Source organism: Ranitomeya imitator, chromosome 7 (genome assembly GCF_032444005.1).
Source record: "Ranitomeya imitator isolate aRanImi1 chromosome 7, aRanImi1.pri, whole genome shotgun sequence".
Classification (NCBI taxonomy): domain Eukaryota; kingdom Metazoa; phylum Chordata; class Amphibia; order Anura; family Dendrobatidae; genus Ranitomeya; species Ranitomeya imitator.
Genome location: NC_091288.1, coordinates 170,422,800 through 170,440,472, shown reverse-complemented (window position 1 = coordinate 170,440,472; position 17,673 = coordinate 170,422,800). Strand labels below are relative to the sequence as shown.

The window sequence follows — 17,673 nt, the reverse complement described above, 5'->3', positions numbered from 1 at the left end:
AAATGAAAAAATTGAGGCGAAAATAATTTTTTTGTGAAAAAAAAGTACTTTTTCATTTTTACAGATCAATTTGTGAAGCACCTGAGGGTTTAAAGTGCTCACTAGGCATCTAAATAAGTTCCTTGAGGGGTCTAGTTTCCAAAATGGGGTCACTTGTGGGGGAGCGCCAATGTTTAGGCACACAGGAGCTATCCAAACGCGACATGGTGTCCGCTAACGATGGAAATAATTTTTCATTCAAAAAGTCAAATGACGCTCCTTCCCTTCCGAGCTTTACCATGTGCCCAAACAGTGGTTTACCCCCACATTTGAGGTATTGGTGTACTCAGGAGAAATTGCCCAACACATTTTAGGATCCATTTTATCCTGTTGCCCATGTCAAAATGAAAAAATTGAGGCTAAAAGAATTTTTTTGTGAAAAAAAAGTACTTTTTCATTTTTACGGATCAATTTGTGAAGCACCTGGGGGTTCAAAGTGCTCACTATGCATCTAGATAAGTTCCTTGGGGCGTCTAGTTTCCAAAATGGGGTCACTTGTGGGGGAGCTCCAATTTTTAGGCACACGGGTGCTCTCCAAACTTGACATGGTGTCTGCTAAAGAGTGGAGCCAATTTTTGATTCAAAAAGTCAAATGGCGCTCCTTCCCTTCCAAGCCCTGTCGTGCGCCCAAACAGTGGTTTACCCCCACATATGAGGTATCAGCGTACTCAGGACAAATTGGACAACAACTTTCGTGGTTCAGTTTCTCCTTTTACCATTGGGAAAATAAAAAAATTGTTGCTAAAAGATAATTTTTGTGACTAAAAAGTTAAATGTTCATTTTTTCCTTCCATGTTGCTTCTGCTGCTGTGAAGCACCTGAAGGGTTAATAAACTTCTTGAATGTGGTTTTGAGTACCTTGAGGGGTGCAGTTTTTAGAATGGTGTCACTTTTGGGTATTTTCAGCCACATAGACCCCTCAAACTGACTTCAAATGTGAGGTGGTCCCTAAACAAAATGGTTTTGTAAATTTCGTTGTAAAAATGACAAATCGCTGGTCAAATTTTAACCCTTATAACTTCCTAACAAAAAAAAATTTTGTTTCCAAAATTGTGCTGATGTAAAGTAAACATGTGGGAAATGTTATTTATTAACTATTTTGTGTCACATATCTCTCTGGTTTAACAGAATAAAAATTCAAAATGTGAAAATTGCGAAATTTTCAAAATTTTCGCCAAATTTCCGTTTTTATCACAAATAAACGCAGAATTTATTGACCTAAATTTACCACTAACATGAAGCCCAATATGTCACGAAAAAACAATCTCAGAACCGCTAGGATCCGTTGAAGCGTTCCTGAGTTATTACCTCATAAAGGGACACTGGTCAGAATTGCAAAAAACGGCAAGGTCTTTAAGGTCAAAATAGGCTGCGTCATGAAGGGGTTAAACAGCAACATCACGCAATATAATATCCAAATGTTGCACCTATATCGGATTCATAATACACCAAGTCATAAAAGAGCAACAAACTGGGGATGTGAGAATCACAAAGAACGACCAAACCTGGTTAATAACTATAAAAATACTCTTTATTTAGAACATACAGTAAAAAAAACCTGGGTCACACAGTCTGCATGTTTTTTTGCATGGTGACAGCTTGGTGTGGGGTTTCACGCCATATGTCCATTTTTGTCTCATCATTGTTCGACTACTAATGTTAGTAGTGTGCATGTGCAAAATTTGGCCATTCTAGCTATTAAATTAAAGGGTTAAATGGCGGAAAAAATTGGCGTGGGCTCCTGCGCAATTTTCTCCGCCAGAGTAGTAAAGCCAGTGACTGAGGGCAGAAATTAATAGCCTGGAGAGGGTCCACGGTTATTGCCCTTCCCCCCTGGCTAAAAACATCTGCCCCCAGCCACCCCAGAAAAGGCACATCTGGAAGATGCGCCTATTCTGGCACTTGGCCACTCTCTTCCCATTCCAGTGTAGCGGTGGGATATGGGGTAATGAAGGGTTAATGCCACCTTGCTATTGTAGGGTGACATTAAGCCAGATTAATAATGGAGAGGCGTCAATTCTGACACCTATCCATTATTAATCCAATTGTATGAAAGAGTTAAAAAAACACACACACATTATTAAAAAGTCTTTTAATGAAATAAACACACCGTTTGTTGTAATATTTTATTGTACGCTCAATCCACTGGCTGAAGACCCTTGCTCTGTGACAAAGAAAAAATAATAAACCAACAATATACATACCTTCCGAGGATCTGTAACGTCCCACGTTGTAAATCCATCTGAAGGGGTTAATTTTTCTTACAGCCAGGAGCTCTGCTAATGCAGCGCTGCTCATGGCTGTAAAACCCCAGCGAATGAATGGAAACTAGGTCAATGACCTGTAGTTACCTTCATTCGCGGTGAAACGCCCTCTGCTGGTTGTCCTCATTTGAACTCGAGCCTGGGAACTTTTCTGATTTTTTCCCACGCTCGAAGGACATCCAGCAGAGGGCGCCTCACCCAAACTGGCTCACATGAGGACCGCCCCAGGAAAGGAAGACCAAGAGTCACCTCTGCTTCTGAGGATAAGTTTATCCGAGTCACCAGCCTCAGAAATCGCAGGTTAACAGCAGCTTAGATTAGAGACCAGGTCAATGCCACACAGAGTTCTAGCAGCAGACACATCTCTACAACAACTGTTAAGAGGAGACTTTGTGCAGCAGGCCTTCAAGGTAAAATAGCTGTTAGGAAACCACTGCTAAGGACAGGAACAAGCAGAAGAGACGTGTTTGGGCTAAAGAACACAAGGAATGGACATTAGACCAGTGGAAATCTGTGCTTTGGTCTGATGAGTCCAAATTTGAGATCTTTGGTTCCAACCACTGTGTCTTTGTGCAACGTAGAAAAGGTGAATGCATGGACTCTACATGCCTGGTTTCCACCGTAAAACATGGAGGAGGAGGTGTATAAGCCGAGATTTTCAGCCCATTTTTGGGGGCTGAAAGTTCCCCTCTCGGCTTATACTCGAGTCATACCCAGGGGTCGGCAGGGGAGGGGGAACAGGGGCTGTCTAATTATGCTCACCTGCTCCTGGTGCGGTCCATGTATGTCCCTGCTTCCCCGGCGCACCAGCTTCTTCCTGTACTGAGCAGTCACATGGTACCACTCATTACAGTAATATGCGGCTCCACCTCCCATAGAGGTGGAGCCGCATATTCATTACTGCAATGAGCGGTAACGGTGACTGCTCAGTACAGGGAGAAGCAGCAGCACCAGGAGCAGGTGAGTATAACGGGGAAGGGAGCGCTGCGCGATATTCACCTGCTCCTCGTTCCAGGCGCCGCTCCATCTTCAGTATCTTCTGCAGTGACGCTCACGTCAGAGGGCGCAGTGACATGGTTAGTGAGAGCCCTCTGCCTGAACGTCAGTGCAGAAGACATTGAAGATGGAGCAGCGCCGGAACGGGGAGCAGGTGAATATTGAACGTGCCGTGGGCCTGAGCGACGGAGAGGTGAGTATGTATTTTTTTTTTTTTATTGCATCAACAGCAAATGGGGCAAGTGTCTGTATGGAGCATCTATGGGGCCATAACGTTTGTGCAGCATTATATGGGGCAAATGTCTGTATGGAGCATCTTATGGGGCCCTTATTACCCTTTATGCAGAATTATATGGGGCATATTTTAATATGGAGAATCTAATGGGACCCATCAAACTTTATGCAGCATTATATGGGGTTCCTGATTCAATATGGATATTCAAAAACACTTAACCTACTGATGTCTCAATTAATTTTACTTTTATTGGTATCTATTTTTACTTTTGAAATTTATCGGTAGCTGCTGCATTTTCCACCCTAGGCTTATACTCGAGTCATTAAGTTTTCCCAGTTTTTTGTGGCAAAATCAGGGGGGTCGGCTTATACTCGGGTCGGCTTATACTCGAGTATATATGGTACCGGCTTTTAAGCTATCTAGCTCTGTATTAAATATAAATAAACAAACTAGATGGTAGCCCGATTCTAACGCATCGGGTATTCTAGAATATGTATGTAGTTTATTTATGAAGATTTTAGAATAATACATTGAATACAAAGGATTTGGCCAACCACGACCAATTAGCGAAGCGTGGTTCAAATCCCGCGCCAATTTGCGGCCGGACTGCACCTGTCTCTGATTGTTCGCGGCCAGCCACGTAGTATGTAACAGCCCACGTAGCAAATAGCACAGCCACGTAGTACATAGCACAGCCACGTAGTATATAGCACAGCCACGTAGTATATAGCACAGCCACGTAGTATATAGCACAGCCACGTAGTATATAGCACAGCTCATGGAGTATATAGCTCAGCCCACGGAGTATATAGCACAGCCACGTAGTATATAGCACAGCCCACGGAGTATATAGCACAGCCATGTAGTATATAACACAGCCCACGGAGTATATAGCACAGCCCACGGAGTGTATAACAGCACACATAGCATATAACACAGCTCATGTAGTATATAACAGCCCACACATGCAGTATATAACACAGCCCACAGTGTATAACACAGCCCATGTAGTGTATAACACAGCCCACGTAGTATATAGCACAGCCCACGTAGTATATAACAGCCCATGTAGTGTATAACACAGCCACGTAGTATATAGCACAGCCCACGTAGTATATAGCACAGCCACGTAGTATATTGCAAAGCCACGTAGTATATTGTACAGCCACGTAGTATATTGCACAGCCACGCAGTATATTGCACAGCCCACGTAGTATATTGCACAGCCCACGTAGTATATAGCACAGCCCATGTAGTATATTGCACAGCCCACGTAGTATATAGCACAGCCCACGTACTATATAACAGCCCACGTAGTATATAACAGCCCATGAAGTGTATAACACAGCCACGTAGTATATCGCACAGCCACGTACTATATAGCACAGCCCACGTAGTATATAGCACAGCCACGTAGTATATTGCACAGCCATGTAGTATATTGCACAGCCACGTAGTATATTGCACAGCCCACGGAGTATATAGCACAGCCCCATAGTATATAGCACAGCCACATAGTATATTGCACAGCCCACGTAGTATATTGCACAGCCCACATAGTATATTGCACAGCCCATATAGTATATAGCAATGTGGGCATCAAATCCCTGTTAAAAAAAAAATTTAAATAAAAAATAGTGATATACTCACCTTCCGGAGCCCATGGATCCAGGCGAAGCATTTACCGATGCTCCTTGCGCTCTCCGGTCCCAAGAGTGCATTGTGGTCTCGCGAGATGATGACGTAGCGTTCTCATGAGAGCACTACATCATCATCTCGCGAGACCGCAATGCATGGAGCAGTCATCGGGGTGTCGCGAGGAGCGGGAAAGGCCTGTTCTGGATCCGGGGGGCCGACGGACGGTGAGTATATAACTTTTTTATTTTTTTATTATTTTTAACATCAGATAATGATAGGCAGCATCAATAGTAAAAAGTTGATCACACAGGGTTAATAGCAGCGTAAATGGAGTGCGTTACACCGCGGCATAACGTGGTCCGTTAACGCTGCCATTAACCATGTGTGAGCGGTGACTGGAGGGGATTATGGAGCGGGCACTGACTGCGGGGAGGAAGGAGCGGCCATTTTGCCGCCGGAATGTGCCCGTCGCTGATTGGTCGTGGCTGTTTTGCCACGATTAATCAGCCAATTGGGATTTCCGTGACAGAAAGAAAGAAGGACAGACAGAAAGACGGAAGTGACCCTTAGACAATTATATAGTAGATATTTATATATTTATGTGTATGTATGTATGTATATATATATATATATATATACTGTATATGTCTTACTGACATATATATATATATATATATATATATATATATATATATATATACACTCACCTGCAGTTAAGTCCATATATATTTGGACAGAGACAACATTTTTCTAATTTTGGTTATAGACATTACCACAATGAATTTTAAACAAAACAATTCAGATGCAGTTGAAGTTCAGACTTTCAGCTTTCATTTGAGGGTATCCACATTAAAATTGGATGAAGGGTTTAGGAGTTTCAGCTCTTTAACATGTGCCACCCTGTTTTTAAAGGGACCAAAAGTAATTGGACAATTGACTCCAAGGCTATTTCATGGACAGGTGTAGGCAATCCCTTTGTTATGTCATTCTCAATTAAGCAGATAGAAGGCCTGGAGTTGATTTGAGGTGTGGTGCTTGCATTTGGAAGGTTTTGCTGTGAAGTAAACATGCGGTCAAAGGAGCTCTCCATGCAGGAGAAACAAGCCATCCTTAGGGTATGTGTCCACGTTCAGGATTGCATCAGGATTTGGTCAGGATTTTACGCAGGTAAAATCTGCACCTGAGGTCACTGGCAGGTCACCTGCGTTTTTCATGCGTTGTTTGAGCATTGTAAGGACATGCTGCGTTCTGAAAAGAAGCGCCGCATGTCCGTTTACGCGGGTCTGCCGCATGCGTCTTTTAATGCATAGTGGAGACGGGTTTTCATGAAATCCCCTCCACTATGCTGTAACATCTGGATGCTGCGTGTTTAACGCTGCGGCTCTACACAGCATTAAACACGCAGCGTTTCCTGAACGTGGAAACATACCCTTAAGCTGCGAAAACAGAAAAAAAAACATCCGAGAAATTGCTACAATATTAGGAGTGGCAAAATCTACAGTTTGGTACATCCTGAGAAAGAAAGCAATGGTGAACTCATCAATGCAAAAAGACCTGGGGTCCCATGGAAGACAACAGTGGTCGCAGAATAATCTCCATGATGAAGAGAAATCCCTTCACAACAGCCAACCAAGTGAACAACACTCTCCAGGAGGTCGGCATATCAATATCCAAATCTACCATAAAGAGAAGACTGCATGAAAATAAATACAGAGGGTTCACTGCACGGTACAAGCCACTCATAAGCATCAAGAATAAAAAGGCTAGACTGGACTTTGCTCAAAAACAGCTAAAAAAGCCAGCACAGTTCTGGAAGAACATTCTTTGGACAGATGAAACCAAGATCAACCTCTACCAGAATGATGGAAAGAGAAAAGTATGGTGAAGGCGAGGTACAGCTCATGATCCAAAGCATAGCACATCATCTGTAAAACACGGCGTAGGCAGTGTGATGGCTTGGGCATGCATGGCTGCCAGTGGCACTGGGTCACTAGTGTTTATTGATGATGTGACACAGGACAGAAGCAGCCGAATGAATTCTGAGGTATTCAGAGACATACTGTGTGCTCAGATCCAGCCAAATGCAGCAAAACTGATTGGTCGTTGTTTCATACTACAGATGGACAATGACCCAAAACATAAAGTCAAAGCAACCCAGGAGTTTATTAAAACAATAAAGTGGAATATTCTTGAATGGCCCAGTCAGTCACCTGATCTCAACCCAATTGAGCAGCATTTCACTTGTTAAAGACTAAACTTCAGACAGAAAGGCCACAAACAAACAGCAACTGAAAACCACCACAGTGAAGGCCTGGCAGAGCATCAAAAAGGAGGAAGCACAGCGTCTGGTGATGCCCATGAGTTCAAGACTTCAGGCAGTCATTGCCAACAAAGAGTTTTCAACCAAGTACCAGAAATGATCATTTTATTTAAAATGATTTAATCTGTCCAATTACTTTTGGTCCCTTTAAAAACAGGGTGACACATGTTAAGGAGCTGAAACTCCTAAACCCTTCATCCAATTTTAATGTGGATACCCTCAAATGAAAGCTGAAAGTCTGAACTTCAACTGCATCTGAATTGTTTTGTTTAAAAATTCATTGTGGTGATGTCTATAACCAAAATTAGAAAAATCCTGTCTCTGTCCAAATATATATGGACTTAACTGTATACTATGTGTAGGCATTTATTTTAGCTATTCTATTCTAACCTGTGAGTGTGATTTTACTGTACACCGCACTGAATTACCGGCTTTTCTATAGAACACCGGTGCGTATTTCTCGCAATTCACACGCATGGTCCATGTGTAATCCGTATTTTTCTTGCCCACATAGACTTTCATTGGTGGATTTTTTTGCGCAATACGCTGACAAACGCAGCCCGTAAAATACGGCTGAGAAATATACGGCTGATGGAAGCTGCCCCATAGAGAAACATTGGTTCATGTGCAATGCGTTGTTTATGCGCCTCTCATACGTCCATATTTCTCTCTAGTGTGACCCCGGCCTTACACACATAGACCCATTCTACTGAATGGGTCTGTGCACAGGTCAGTGTGTTTCCAGAGACCGCAAAACGACCCGCACATGTGCACACTGATGACATCCGTGTGTCATCAGTGTGACACATACTGGCGTCTGGGAAGCAGCGGTACTGTTTGTGCTGTTCTCTGGGCCTGGGTGCTGAAGACAGCTCTCAGCATTCTCCCCTGATCGCACTGTGATCAACGCTAGCAGGGAATAATGTTGAGAATTGTACTCAGCTAATAATAGCGAGAGCAGGTGGTGGATGATGGGAGAATTCATCACCCGCTGCCTGCACTATAAATAATAAACCGGCGTTGGTTCCCCTGTATTTTTGGTAACCAGCCAGGCAAAACTGACATCTCCGAGCTGCAACCCTCAGATATCATTTTAGCACGGCTAGTTATCAAGAATAGAAGGGTCCCCACCCCATATTTTTAATTATTAAATAATAAAAGGTGTGCCCCTCCCATTTTTGACAACCAGCCAAGCTAAAGTAACAGCTGGGGATTGATATTCTTCGGCTGCTAAGATGAATAACCCTTTAACCCTGCTGTTCTGTTCGGGTCCATATGACCCGAAATTAAATTTGAGACCCTGCAGATTATTTATTATGCAGATCTGAAACTTCTGATTAATTGACTTTTCCTCATTTGAGGGGTTCTTATATGGACCCGAACAGAACAGCAAGGTTAATAGACCCTAGGTGGTGTAATCAATAAAAAAGAACCCTATATTCATTATCCAGAATGGCAGCGTTCCTCCACAGTCAGTACTGTGTCCCCCACTGCTCTCCTAATATTAACATTTGTTTGAAAGTGTCACGTGACCACTGCAGCTAATCAGCGGCTGCAGCTTTCAGATTTATCTGAACGTGTCTTTAAAGCAGGAGACAACCCCTATAAGGCTATGTGCACACGTTGCGTTCTTGCAGCGCGTGAACATAAGTAAAAAAAAAAACGCAGAAAGAAACGCATTTAACAGTTTTGGATATAAAAACTTTAAAGAAGTTAAATAATGAATTTTTGAGCCACTAAACTTTATCAGCATGCACAAGAAACACCAAAAACCTTTTTTCGGTGCAGGTTTTTCCTGCAGAAAAAAAAACCACAGCAAAAACTCTATGTGTGACCATAGACTAAGAAATGTTATGCATAAGGCCGGGATCACACATGCGAGAAACACGTCCGTTTCTCGTATGTGAAATCCAATCTCTGGCGCCGGCACTCCAGAGCGGAGCGTGCAGCCGCATAGCAACACATGGAGCCGCACGCTCCGCTCCACAGTGCCGGCGCCAGAGCTTGGATTTCACATGCGAGACACGGACGTGTTTCTCGCATGTGTGAACCCGGCCTAAGGAAGATGGTAATCATACTAAATTGTATCCTCTACATATAGGAGAGTGGGTTTTCCTATGCAAAATGTAACAGAAAACATTGCCAACTTTCATAAATAAATTATTGACACTAAAATAATATTTTCATATGTTTCTTTGTATATTCATAAATATTATATAACAAAAAAGGACTCCAGCACACAAAAGCACAGAGCAAACCCTGCCTAATAGACGCCTGTCACCTGTGAATTGTTATCTAGCTACATCTGAAGTCAAGCCATTTCTGGGAAATCAGGTAGCCGCGTCCAGGGCCATGGAAACTCCCTGATCCGCTCCTTGGAAGGACGCCCAGAATGAGCTAACACACAAGACACAAGATGCAAGCGAGGTTTCACTTTCACTTCAAACAAGGCTGGAATAGAGCCATAATAAAAGCTTCACACAAGCCATCAGCTCTGTGCAGCCACCGAAGGGAAAAATCCTCAAAATATGTGCGCCAATTAGTGCATAGGTCCATACTGGACCATTATAGCAGCCATGGGGCCTGCCCTGTGCCAAGATAGAGCATGTTGACAGCCCCAATTTACTGACATACAGTACACTCCACTTTCAGGACAGAGTTTGGCTGCCGTCACACTAGCAGTATTTGGTCAGTATTTTACCTCAGTATTTGTAGCCAAAACCAGGAGTGGGTGATAAATACAGTACTGGTGACGTGTTTCTATTAGGCCATGTTCACACTATCAGTATTTGGTCAGTATTTTACCTCAGTATTTGTAAGCCAAAACCAGGAGTGGGTGATAAATACAGAAGTGGTGACGTGTTTCTATTAGGCCACGTTCACACAGTCAGTATTTGGTCAGTATTTTACCTCAGTATTTGTAGCCAAAACCAGGAGTGGGTGATAAATACAGAAGTGGTGACGTGTTTCTATTAGGCCACGTTCACACAGTCAGTATTTGGTCAGTATTTTACCTCAGTATTTGTAGCCAAAACCAGGAGTGGGTGATAAATCCTGAAGTGGTTCAAATGTTTCTATTATACTTTTCCTCTAATTGTTCCTCTCCTGGTTTTGGCTTACAAATACTGAGGTAAAATACTGACCAAATACTGCTAGTGTGACGGCAGCCTTATAGGTAAATTGTTTTTTGGGGGGCCTCATTCCGAATAGTTAGACCTTTTACTGGAACACAAATAAATAAAATGGTCGGTGCTTATCAGTGTTTTGGATCAGATTTTCATCAGCCTTTGATCCGTGTGTCATTTTTTTACAGTGTTCCATCAATGATTTTCTCGTACGAAAGATTAAAAAAATTTGCAAAGCTTCTCCTATACATTCACAGGATTTTTCATGGACCCACAGGCCCCAATTTATCTACTTAAAACACTTCAAAACATCATAAAATTGAGACTTTTGATGTTTTCACACCAATTTCAGGCAGTTATTCCAAAATGTGCGCAGATGGGGAGGAGACATGGCAGGGTGGAGCGAGTATATGTCCGCCTGTCAAATTCATTAAAAGTGGTGAGATTTCTGGCGAGGTGCACGCCACTGATAAGATGCGCCATATGCATTCGGTGGCATGTGACTATTAACTATTGGGGCATCTTATCCCTGCACGCCCCTAAAACTGGTGTATGAAACATCAGTTTTAATGAATCTGGGTCACAGACTTGTATTAGTGATATTGATCCTGTGACTTGGATTAAGGGCTAAGACAGACGAGCGTATAAATCGGACATGGGCTATCCTATTTTTAATCGGACAACACACTGACCCATGTTATTCAACAGGGCTGTTCAGATGAACAATTTTTCTCTTAGGCCAGGTTCACATTGCGTTATAGCAACCCGTTCAGCGCATAGCGTTGAAGGGCTGCGTTAACACTATAGCATACACGCCATCGCGTTATGCTATAACGCTAGCGGTGACGGAGCCTCAAACGCTGCAGCCTGCGTCCGAGGCTCTGTCACTAAATGACGGCACATCGCTAGCACATGCCGATTATGGCATGCGTTGGCAATGCGCCCGATAATAGGCAGCGTTAACGGACACCCCTAACGCAATGTGAACCCAGCCTTAGCTCGACTGTCCGTATAAAAAAAATGGCAGCATGTACTACTTTCAGCTGAGTCTCGGATGAGGCTCACACAGTGAAGTCTAAGGCTATGTGCACACGTTGCGGATTTCTGTGCAGATTTTTCGGCTCAGTTTTTGAAAAATCCACAGGTAAAACGCACTGCGGATTTTGTTTTCCATAGGTTTACATGGTACTGTAAACCGGCTGGAAAACTGCTGCGAATCCGCAGCGGCCAATCCGCAACGTGTGCACATACCCTATGGGTGCAAAAAAAAAAAAAATCGGATTCCACAAGAAACATCAGAACAGCATCCGATTATTAAGGAGACGTTTCTATTATAGAACTAGGAAACTGTGTGTGATCATGTACATGTTTTAATGTGGTTGTATGAAAACGGATCGGACACGGATGTAAAAAACGGACACACGGATGAAAATATGGTGAAAATTAGGAACAACTGTGGATAAAACTTGGATAATTTTTTATGCGCTTGTTTGCAGTTACCTTAGAATATGGCATCTCTGACTTTTTCATAGACTATAATGGACTATAATAAGTATGCGTTGTATCTGAGAAAATCATGGACAGAACACGTACGTTATTCACAGATATCTGGATGAGGCCTCGATGCATAGTGTGAATGTGTATGTGCCAGGATGTAATGAGTGTCTGCATGCTTGCTGGTGAATGTGTACGCATGTACGGTGTGTGTGTAGGTGTGCATGTCGGTATACTGTTAGTGTGCCTGCAGCGCAGGGCCAGACTGGCCATTGGGCACTTCTGGCAAATGCCAGAAGGGCCAGTGCCAGTAGTGGGCTGCTTGATCCCTGTACGCTGTGCCACTGTCAGCAGTGCCAGCACGGACTCACCCCCCGCCAGCGCCGCCGCATTCAACTATACCGGTGTCTATGACGCCAGTACAGTTCAATGCAATGATGGAGGAGAGAGCGTCCACTGACGCTCCCTCTCCCATCATTCCCCACTCTGCCTCTGACACTGCGGGTGCGCGATGACGTCATATCATCGCGTACCTGCTGTGTGCCGGGCAGACTGCAGCCGCTGAGACCGGAGCCAGGAGCAGCGCGGGGCACGGGGAGAGGTGAGGATTGTGTGTGTGTTTTTTTAATATATCAATGAGTGATAACTGGATTGTGGGGCTATTGGGGGGACGCTACATTATATTCTATGGGGGGCTGTATTACATTCTATGGTGGGCTGTATTACATTCAATGGGGGGCTGTATTACATTCTATGAGGGGCTGTATTACATTCTATGGGGAGGGCTGTATTACATTCTATGGGGAGGGCTGTATTACATTCTATGGGGAGGGCTGTATTACATTCTATGGGGGGGCTGTATTACATTCTATGGGGGACTGTGCTGTATTATATTCTATGGAGGTTGTAGTATATTCTGTGGGAGGCTGTATTACATTCTATGGGTTGCTGTATTATATTCTATGGGGGGCTGTGGTACATTCTATGGGGGCTACATTATAGTCCATGAGGGGCTGCATTATATTCTATGAGGGAGGATTGCATCATACTCTTTTATGGGGCTACATTATATTCTATGGGGAGGTAGGCTGTATTATATTCTATGTATTACATGTATTCTATGTCTTAAATTTATTATATTCTATGAGGGTTGATTGCATCATACTCTATGAGGGGGCTACATTATATTCTATAGGGAGCTGCATTATACTATATGAGGAGGGCTGCATTGTATTCTATGGAGGGGCTACATTATATTCTATGGGGGGCTGCATTATGCTCAGAAGGGGGCTACCATATATTATATATGCAGGGGCTGCATTATACTATATGAGGTGGCTGCATTATATTCTCTGGGGGGGTTACATTATACTTAGGGGGCTACAATATATTCTGTGGGGTGGCTGCATTATACTCTGGGGTGGCATCATTATACTATATGTGTGCTGCATTATACAGTATCGAGGACTATGGGGAATACATTATACTATATGAAGAACTATGGGGTGCATTATACTATGGGAAGTAAATTGTACTACATGGATGACTATGGCGGTGCATTATACTATATGGAGCACTATGAGGAGTGTATTATACTATATGGAGGACTGAGCAGCGTATTTTAATATATGGAGGACTATGAGGAGTGTATTATACTATATGGAGGAGTGCATTATACTATATGGAGGACTGAGGTGCACATTATAATATATGGAGGACTATGGGGTGTATTATACTAAACAAGCAAAATGCTGCCTATTCGAGTGATTGGATTTTTTATGTGGGAACAGAAATCCTTGTTCTCAGCAGCACATTGCCGGTGTAAACTGTACTGCGCAGCGGAACCAAAAGTGGCCATAGGCAAAGTTTATGGAGCATCAGAATGAGGTTCCATAGCCTTTGGTCGTCTCATCCCTCCATTATCTACGAGATCCAGTTATGTAGGTAAAGTAGCGGCTTTTCTTGGTACTGCAACTAAAAGCAATAAATAGGACGGAGCTGTAATGCTGGATACGGGTGTAATTATCTGTTATATAGTCGTGTTACACTCCCCTCACTTCTTGTAACCTACAAGTGTACAAAGATATTATACAGTCACCATGTGACAAGTGGGCCTGTGTGACTTCAAATGTCAGGGCTGAATTTTAGTCCCAGTCCGGCCCTGCCAGGAGGTGAATGTGTGCCTGTTTTGTGTGCTCGTTTCTACATGTGCATGCATATAGTGAGGTGTAGCTTTGTAGGACATTTTGTTGCCTTTCTGAATAATTAAAATGCATGAAAATGTATCAATACAAAATTGTTGAGAAAAGTGGCAACCGAAAATACAGTATTGAAACTCAATGAGCGGAAAGTGGATCCAGCTCAACCGATAAAAAACAAACTTCAATTTGTAATCTGTAAAATATCAAAACACCATGAGTAAATGGTGCAAAAGCCACCCGAAACGCGTTAATGTTTTGATATTCTAGTCTATGGATGTGAAGATGTTTTAACAATGAGCGAATAAAAAATGTTTTAAAAATGTTACCCATTGAGCTGGATCCCTTCTTCTCATTTAGTTTGCTATCGTTTTTAGCAGTTTGCTCCGTGCTCTGGAGGGATCAAGCAGATACGGTGAGGTCGCCTTCTTTTCCCTCTTATTCAACCTTAATGCCTAGAGCAGTATGAGCTATACCGTATACTGTTTATATATATATATATGAGACTCGGCACCCTAAAGCTTTTAGGAGAGCCCCCTGAACAGGTCACAATGACTTTTTAGCTCTGCATGCCTCCACGTGACATTGTGGGCCTATGGCGATACCGTATACATGCGGCGCTCCGGCTCTGCACACCTGGACGGTGATACGGTCACACGCGTGACCTCTGACACTCGGGCAGAACACGGCAGTCGTTACATATCACTACATTTACGGTATTATGGAGATTAGTGCACAAATTGGGCCATTACATCCGTCTACACAAAAATAGGTGTGTAAACAATGCCCGCCGCCCCCTCAGCCAGTTATGCCAGCGCGCTGGGAGTGTAACCCTTTGTGAGCTTAAAGTGCAACGTCCCGGAAGAGAAACAATCGCAGTATACAATTTTGGGGTCACTTTACCCATTAGGACATATGTACGGTGTGACAGACAGGCGGACTATTCTGAAAGTTGTCCAATAGCAGTAGGCAGCGATCTCCTGGGATCTCGTCCTACAGACATGAGTCAGTCCCATACATGAGGTGCAGAAGAGGAGCAATAAGTGACTTCGGGGTAAAGTAAATGCACTAAATAAGAACAACACAAGATGCAGCAATAAGGATAAGACTGAGGCAGAAACTTCTGTGAGTACTCCACTGGCAGCTGTGTGGCACACAAGGGGCGGCAGATGCCCTGTGCACACTGGGTACTCACCCTCCATGCCCCTCTGTGTACAGTCCCGGCTCTGCACTAGTGATGTGTAGTGAGCTGGCTCCCTGCTGTGAATGAAAGGACTCGGCTCTGCAGCGTGAGTGAGAGGAGTTTTTGTTTTTTTCTTCCTTTCTTGGCTGGTGCCTGCAGCTTGTCAGACTGTGACTGGTGTGGGAGGAGCAGTGAGGAGAGAAGTAGCTGTGACTGTGAGTACTGGAGAAATGGTGCAGACAAGCTCAGGACAGGGTGGATGGGAAAAGAAAAAAGTTAAGTGCCCCCAGACTGCAAGCATGAGGCCGGAGTCACACTCAGCGTAGGGAAATACGGTCCGTATTTTACATGCGTAATACACAGAAATTATCCCAAAACAGTGATCCGTATGTCATCCGTAGGCAGGGTGTGGCAGCGTATTTTACGTATGTCATCCTCCGTATGTAATCTGTATGGCATCCGTACAGCGAGATTTTCTCGCCGGCTTGCAAAATGGACATAGAATGGATCCATGGGCTCAAATATTTGTGAAAACATATATACAGTCTATATCTATATATATAATTGTCTAAGGGTTTTTCCGTCTGTCTGTCTGTCTGTCTGTCTGTCTGTCTGTCTGTCCTGGAAATCCCGGCTCTCTGATTGGTCGAGGCCGCCAGGCCTCGACCAATCAGAGACCGGCACAGCATCGACGTAGAAATCCCGCGTCTCTGATTGGTCGAGGCCGCCAGGCCTCAACCAATCAGCAACGGGCACAGCGACGATGATGTCATAAAGGACGTAGACATCCTGCGTCTCTGATTGGTCGAGGCCGCCAGGCCTCGACCAATCAGCAACGGGCACAGCGACGATGATGTCATAATGGTTGCCATGGCGATGATGATGTCATAAAGGTTGCCTCGACCAATCAGCAACAGGCACAGTCTGCCGCGAATTATGGAATCATCATTGTCCATATATTACAGGGACATGCATATTCTAGAATACCCGATGCGTTAGAATCGGGCCACAATCTAGTCTACTATATAATTGTCTAAGGGTCACTTCCGTCTTTCTGTCCTTCTGTCTGTCTGTCACGGATATTCATTGGTCGCGGCCTCTGTCTGTCATGGAAATCCAAGTCACTGATTGGTCGCGGCAAAACAGCCACGACCAATCAGCGACTGGCACAGTCCGGAAGAAAATGGCCGCTCCTTACTACCCGCAGTCAGTGCCCCTCGCCCGCATACTCCCCTCCGGTCACCACTCACACAGGGTTAATGCCGGCGGTAACGGACCGCGTTATGCCGCGGGTAACGCACTCCGTTACCGCCGCTATTAACCCTGTGTGTCCCCAACTTTTTACTATTGATGCTGCCTATGCGGCATCAACAGTAAAAAAAATGTAATGTTAAAAATAATAAAAAAGCAAAAAACCTGCTATACTCACCCTCCGTTGTCCGCCGAGCCTGCTCTCGCCTGCCGCCATCTTCCGTTCCCAGCGATGCATTGCGAAATTACCCAGAAGACTTAGCGGTCTCGCGAGACCGTTAAGTCATCTGGGTAATTTTGCAATGCATCCTGGGAACGGAAGATGGCGGGAGCCGCACACGCTCATCGCCTGCGCCAGAGCCTCGCTGGATTCGATCCCGGCGGGTGAGTATATAACTATTTTTTATTTTAATTATTTTTTTAACAGGGATATGGTGCCCACACTGCTGTATACTACGTGGCTCTGTGCTGTATACTACGTCACTGTGCAATATACTACGGAGCTGGGCAATATACTACGTGACTGGGCAATATACTACGTGGCTGGGCAATATACTACTTGGCTGGGCAACATACTAAGTGACTGGGCAATATACTACGTGACTGGGCAATATACTACATAGCTGGGCAATATACTACGTGGCTGGGCAATATACTACGTGGCTGGGCAACATACTACGTGGCTGGGCAATATACTACGTGACTGGGCAATATACTACATAGCTGGGCAATATACTACGTGGCTGGGCAATATACTACGTGGCTGGGCAACATACTAAGTGACTGGGCAATATACTACGTGACTGGGCAATATACTACATAGCTGGGCAATATACTACGTGGCTGGGCAATATACTACGTGGCTGGGCAACATACTAAGTGACTGGGCAATATACTACGTAGTTGGGCAATATACTACGTGCTTGAGCA

The 17,673-nt window shown here is 44.0% G+C and overlaps 1 protein-coding gene across 1 annotated transcript in view; it reads right to left on the bottom strand.

Moving 5' to 3' along the window:
- CIITA (class II major histocompatibility complex transactivator) overlaps positions 1–15,612 on the bottom strand; it is a 74,730-nt gene extending 59,118 nt beyond the window's left edge. Inside the window, exon 1 of the mRNA XM_069734039.1 lies at positions 15,505–15,612. Coding sequence (XP_069590140.1) covers positions 15,505–15,511 — 7 coding nt within the window. The 5' untranslated portion in view covers positions 15,512–15,612. The remainder of the gene's footprint in view (positions 1–15,504) is intronic.
- Positions 15,613–17,673: the final 2,061 nt, after the last annotated feature.